The sequence below is a fragment of the Vespa mandarinia genome, chromosome 3 (assembly GCF_050613455.1).
Source record: "Vespa mandarinia isolate Hongniang chromosome 3, ASM5061345v1, whole genome shotgun sequence".
NCBI lineage: Eukaryota > Metazoa > Arthropoda > Insecta > Hymenoptera > Vespidae > Vespa > Vespa mandarinia.
In genome coordinates this window covers 8,155,911-8,162,500 of record NC_140812.1, presented here as the reverse complement: position 1 = coordinate 8,162,500, position 6,590 = coordinate 8,155,911, and the positions used below count along the sequence as shown (strand labels likewise).

The window sequence follows — 6,590 nt, the reverse complement described above, 5'->3', positions numbered from 1 at the left end:
TTCGACGTTTACCTTATGATCACTGTTGTCTGAGTTTAAAACCATTTGAACATCCTTATTGCGACGTGCTAGGGCACATCTTTGAATTAGAACCACTTTTGGAATATGTAAAAAGATTTAAACATAATCCTGTAACAGGAAAATCTTTAGATCCTAAAACATTAATAAAATTAAACTTCTACAAAAATGCACAAGGACAATATCACTGTCCGGTTCTTTTCAAACCGTTTACGAAACATTCGCATATTGTTGCTATTAAAACAACAGGAAATGTAATGTCGTGGGAGGTAAATAGTACACTTATCAAAGTTTAATTAAAATTATTATTATTATTATTATTATTATTATAATTGGAGATTGTATTAATAAAGATATATTTTTAGGCAGTAGAGCAGTTAAATATAAAGACACGTAACTGGAAGGATTTAGTAAATGATGAGTCTTTTACAAGAAAGGATATAATTACTATTCAAGATCCAAATAATGTAACAAAGTTTAATTTATCGACATTTCATCATATTAAAAATAATATAAGAGTTGAAGATGAAGGTGATTCAATGATTTTATTATAAAAATTATTTTCTTAATATTCTTTTCCATTATATGTATTTTATGAATCCTAACTTGTGAATTTATTTTTAGAGGCTATAAGAGAAAGATCTGATCCAACTGCAAAACTAAAAACAGTGTCTATGGAGACAAAAGAAATATTGGCAGAATTAAAAAGAGATTATAAAGAACCAGAAATTAAAGAAGAAACTAATAAACTGCAAGCTGATAAATTCAATGCTGTATGTATAATATTTCAATATTTAATTAATAACAAATATTTTCTTTCATTAATTTATAATAATGTTTATTTATGCAGGCTCATTATTCGACTGGTGCCGTAGCTGCAGGTTTTACCTCTACGGTAATGCCAAGAGAAACAACTCATCAAGCTGCAGTAATTGCAGAAGACTTAGTTCGATATGAACGGGTTAAAAAGAAAGGTTAATTATTATATTTATATATACGTATTTCTATTATAAATAAAAATGAACTTAATTACATTGAATTTTTATAGGATACGTAAGATTACTCACGAACTTTGGTGCCTTGAACTTAGAACTTCATTGTGATCTTGTACCAAAAACATGTGAAAATTTTGTGAAACATTGTCAAAATGGTTATTATAATGGTACAAAATTTCACAGATCCATACGAAACTTTATGGTAATATAAAAATGAAATATTATAATATTAGATATATTATAATATTATATATAATATTAGATTTTAGTAATATCCGTATAAAGACATTATAATTTTTTAGATTCAAGGAGGAGATCCAACGAATACCGGTAATGGTGGAACATCTATTTGGAGTAAAGCTTTTGAAGATGAATTTAAACCAAATTTAATTCATCAAGGAAGAGGTATTCTTTCAATGGCTAATTCTGGACCAAATACAAATGGATCTCAATTGTGAGTATTTCAATGACTGGATAATATTTTATATTTATATTAAATTAAACGTCATCACCTTGTAGTTTTATCACGTTCCGATCGTGTCGACATCTTGATCGAAAACACACTGTGTTTGGAAAAATTGTTGGTGGTTTAGAAACGTTAAATACCATAGAAAAAATCGAAGTAGACAATAAAGATAGACCGATCGAAGATATCATAATACAAGGAGTATTAGTCTTCGTAGATCCTTTTCAAGAAGCCGAGGAACAATTAATTGCTGAAAGAGCGGCAGAGGCAGAAAAATTGGCACAGGAAGCGAGTAAAAATAAAAATGCAGATAAAAAGGAAGGGAACGATATTCTAAAAATTTATCGTTCGGGCGTAGGCAAATATTTGAAGATAAACAAAGACGAGAAGTGAGTAAGAAATTTTGCCAAAAAATATTTATACAGACTGCGTTAAATAAATTAATAAATTCGCATTCCTTTTACAGTACAGACAAAGATGAACCATTGACCGTAGAGCCAGCTTTTAAGAAGAAAAAAGTTATAACGAATTCTTTTGGAAATTTTTCTTCTTGGTAGAGATATAATAATATTTTAAAGTAAGATAATATTAATATAAAATTAATAAAAACGTCGAAAGTCCATGAAAGAGATAAGGAATAAGTTTTATTAATAAATGAATCTACAAAATGTTCTTATCTTATTCGTTTGATCCTACGTTACATTAAATAGATGCACAAATTCTATATTAAACTTATACATACATATGCATTTGTGTGTGTGTGTGTGTACACGCGTGCATGTATGTGTATATAAAACATATAATACCTATCTATTAACAGATATATATATATTTCAGATAAAATACAAAAAGTTACGTAGTATCGTTCGAAGTTTACTTATTTTATGTTTATATATTAAAGAAAATTAAAGTGAAATAAAAAAAAAAATTTCTTCTCATTCGAGGTACGTTGGAAGTAGTAAGGTCAGTGTCGATCAAGAAATCTGACTGCAAGGACTCCAGTCCTCCATGTTTGAAGTTCGAATGCGCACGGTCGAAGAGGACGGTCGCGCGTCGTCCCGTAATTTACGGTATTTCGGACGATCTCAAAATTTCTGTGTGTGCATTCCAGGATATTTTGTGTATTGAATAATCGAATAATTAGAATCACCGTACCATGGATGATTTGGGTAAGTAAATATTAAACTCCATAACATACGGCCTACATGGTCTAACCTCAAATTTTTAGGCAACTAATCGACCCTGTCAAAAGTGATCAACGATTTCATTTGTTTCATTATTCATTTAAAGTTAAATTGGTAACTTCTTTTTTATGTTATACGTAATTTAATGTATACATTTATTTCATCAAATATTCTTTGAAAATGGGCCCTACAATGTGACATCTTGTATCTAAATTATTCTCATATAAGAATGGAAATTGACAGTATCGACGTTTCAATGAACGCTTAATAAATATATTATGAATTTAAAATAATATAACAATTGATTATAATTAATGTATTTATAAATGTAAACAAGCACATAATTTGATATAACAATCGTAATAATTATTGCAAATAATGAATAATAAGTTTTCAAAATCAATTTTATGTTATACAATTTAGACATTATTTTTCATTCATAATAATTATTGTTTTATTTGTATTTTTATTTTTATTATATTTTTTTTTCTTTTCTTTTCTTTTCTTTTTTTTTTTTTTTTTTTTTTTTTTTTATTATAATTATCCATTAGTAAATATGTTTTTGAACCCGTTTTTAATGTATAATCGTAAAACTCGAAGAAATTAAAATTGTGAATTGAAACTTTTTGTGAAAGTGCATTTTCGATTGTCATAATGATAATTTTCATTGTTACTTATCGGTTACAATGAAACATTCAAGAACATCGTATAAGCCTGAAGACTTTCCTTTTGTCAAAACACGATGTGTATAAGTACACGTTAACTGTGAAAACATTCATTTACATTTATATATATACATATATATCTATGTATGTGATGTATGTGATGTATGTATGTATGTATATATGTATGTATGTGTATGTGTATACACATATATACATATATATATAATAGATTTTCGTTTACACGTCGATGAACTGTATTGTAAAAATGATTCAAATGATATCTGACGATTACGCCACGGATGAATAATGACGTTTGATACAAATTATTAGTTCGACGAGTTTATTACAAATTATTAGTTTAAATGAGCTAATCGAAGAAAACAAAAGTACATTCGAATTATTTCTCTTTCTATATATCTATAGATATTTTATTTGTATATATTGATATATGTGTATAAATATTTCTGTCATGTCTGTAATAAGATAAGACGTTAACAAATTATATAATTTTTACGGAGATTCCCTGTGTCAAATATCAAGAATGAAATCATGGAGAGAGAGAGAGAGAGAGAGAGAGAGAGAGAGAGAGAGAGAGAGAGAGAGAGAGAGAGAGAGAGAGAGGGAAAGGGTGGGAGGGAGAGAGAGAGTGAGAAAGTAAGATAAGGAGAAACCATTCACTAATTAAATACAACGTAAGCAATATGTCATTGCTTTCAAACGGCGACCGCCATATTGGTTTTCAATCAATCTCGCGAGATGTCACTGTTAACGTTTTTATTGAAAACACATTTTGTTACAACACATCTCAATATATATATATATATATATATATATATATATATATATATATGTATATATATATATATATATTTCTAATCAACAACGTAATCATGAGTTAAAAAACTCAGATTTTAAACTTGACGTAATAAATTGAAAAAGAAAGAAATTAATTATAAGACAAATCGAAAAATTGTCGATCTTTATTTACCTTCATTTTTTTCTCGTTTTCTTTTCTTTTTTTTTTCCTTTTTTTTCTTTTTCTTCCTTTTTTGTTTTTTGGTTAGAATGATTCCAACTAGTATCCTCCCCCCCTATTGTTAGTCTTGCCTGTGGTATGAAACAATAAAGGAGTAGTAGGTGTTTTGTTGAACGCAGTAGTCAAGCGCCAACGATCGTACGTATTTTTAGTGAGTTTCCCGTCGTCCCGAACTTCCTCGTGTTTCACTCCTCTGTTGATAGGTAGAAAGGTTCCTGTATATATAAACATACACATATATATATATATATATATACATATTACATATACATATATATATTTACGTATACATATATACGGCCGAGAGCTCCTGAAATATACTTAACTTTCGTTCGAACTTCCCCCTTTTCTTGGCTGTCCCCCCTCCCCGCGCCCCCCTTCATCCCGTTCTAACTACTCCAATGTTGCTACACTGTCTCTGCATCCACCAAGATCGTCGTGACCGAGTGCCAGTTCTCTTACGCATATACTTCCTGAATTCCTCTTCAGGATAATCAGTCGGGATATCTCGGGATATGTGTACTGTGTGAATCCTTATTAGTGCGTGTTCTTATTTGGAGTGATTGCCGTTTATTATTGTTGATAAATTATTTCTGTTTTTTCTTTTTTGTTTTTGTTTTTCTTTCTTTTTCTCTTGTTTCTTTTCTCCTTCTTCTTCCTTTTTTCTTTCTTTCTTTTTTTTTTTTTTTTTTTTTTTTTTTACTCGCGTTAATTTAAACAAAATATTTTTCATTAATTTAAATTATTTCAAACAAAATATTTCAAAACAAAATATTTTCATTGTTTGAATTAGTTCATTGTTTCGTACGAAATTCCATTTTTTTTTTTTTTTTTTTTTTTTTTTTTTTTTTTTTTTTTTTTTTTGTTAAATAACACATTTCTCTTTATGATGTTTATTATCGTTAATTATCGTAGGAAGAAATAATTCTTTTTTGTTTGACTAAAAGAAAGAAAAAAGTATTCACATTATTACTTATTATTTTTTATTTTCTAAGAAATTGTTTATTTTGAGTTTTTTTTTTTTTTTTCGTTATTTTTTGTCCCCCATAATTGTTAAACGATTTGGTATATTTGGTATGTTTATTATCGTCAGATGATAAAATTTTTTTCTTAATACGTAATGAGATATATTGCTTTTCATCACTTTTTATTTCGCACGAAATCATTAAAAAAAAAAAAAAATAAATAAATAAAATAAAAAAAGTATCAGAAATAACGATAATTATTGGACTCATCGTATGTGCCACGTTTCTCATCGTTCTTCGATATTTCTCGTTTTTCAATATTATCATTAATTTAATTATAAATATAGTGTTGTTTCGAATTGGAATTTGATCAATATTTGAAACTTTTGTTAGAAGTGTAAAAAAGTGTTTGTATCGACTTAACGAGAAGGTGCAAGAGAGAATTAGATAAGCGTGTATTTCAAGAGAATACATATAGTTGTATTAGGATATACATACGTACGTATATACGTGGGATGATCGAGTTATTATCGCAGCGAACTGTTGATTTACGATAAACTATCCATCGGTTTCGCGTATCGCAATTTTTAATAATCTTCCTGTCACTTTCATGTCTATGATACTTTATCTCAAATTTATTGATTTTTAAACTATACTTATAAATATACATTGAGTAAATCACTGTTATTTTTAGTTTAAACTTTTTCTTAGAGAAAAGATATCAACGTTGTTCTCATTAAATTTTTTTAATTAGATTTTTTTAATTTAACATTCGTAAACAAAAAAAATAGAAACAAGTATACTAACATCATACATTCTCATTAAATTATTTTCTATAGAAAAAAAAAAAAAAAGAATTATTGACTTCTAATCAAATATAGTTTTAGAAAAATATATTGAACGTCGTTTTTGATATATACATATATCATTATTAATATACAAAAAGTGTTATATATATACAACAGTTCTATTTCTTTTTAAAAATATAAATATGCATTGAACACAATTCAGTAATATTATTATTATTATTAATTTAACATATTTTTAAAAAGAAAATGTGTTAGAATAGTTCTCATTGATTTTTTTTTTTTTTTTTTTTTTTTTTAGTATAAAAAAAAATTAATTGTTTATAAATATATCAGAAATGTATATACATATATGTATGTATATATAGTTTATATCGATGCCATTCTGCAACAAGTGGTCGCGGTGGCGCGTGGTTAAACGATTGTGTCTTCCATCCCTCTGATTCGTCAGCCAA

General features: G+C 27.3%; 1 protein-coding gene across 2 annotated transcripts in view; it reads left to right on the top strand.

The window, feature by feature from the left end:
* The window catches only part of LOC118447788 (RING-type E3 ubiquitin-protein ligase PPIL2), a 3,489-nt gene extending 490 nt beyond the window's left edge, over positions 1-2,999 (top strand). The window contains exons 2-11 of one of the 2 annotated variants that reach the window (XR_014981981.1): positions 1-287; positions 384-549; positions 643-791; positions 869-992; positions 1,067-1,215; positions 1,316-1,467; positions 1,533-1,868; positions 1,946-2,056; positions 2,424-2,648; positions 2,708-2,999. The exon at positions 1-287 is cut by the window's left edge and continues 80 nt beyond it. Coding sequence is in view for 1 of the 2 variants with exons in the window: in XM_035880155.2 (XP_035736048.1) it covers positions 1-287; positions 384-549; positions 643-791; positions 869-992; positions 1,067-1,215; positions 1,316-1,467; positions 1,533-1,868; positions 1,946-2,036 (1,454 nt within the window). In the remaining variant the exon portion in view is untranslated. Of the gene's footprint in view, positions 288-383; positions 550-642; positions 792-868; positions 993-1,066; positions 1,216-1,315; positions 1,468-1,532; positions 1,869-1,945; positions 2,057-2,423 lie in introns of both variants that reach the window. The other variant, XM_035880155.2, reaches the window with a different exon arrangement.
* The last annotated feature ends 3,591 nt before the right edge of the window (positions 3,000-6,590 follow it).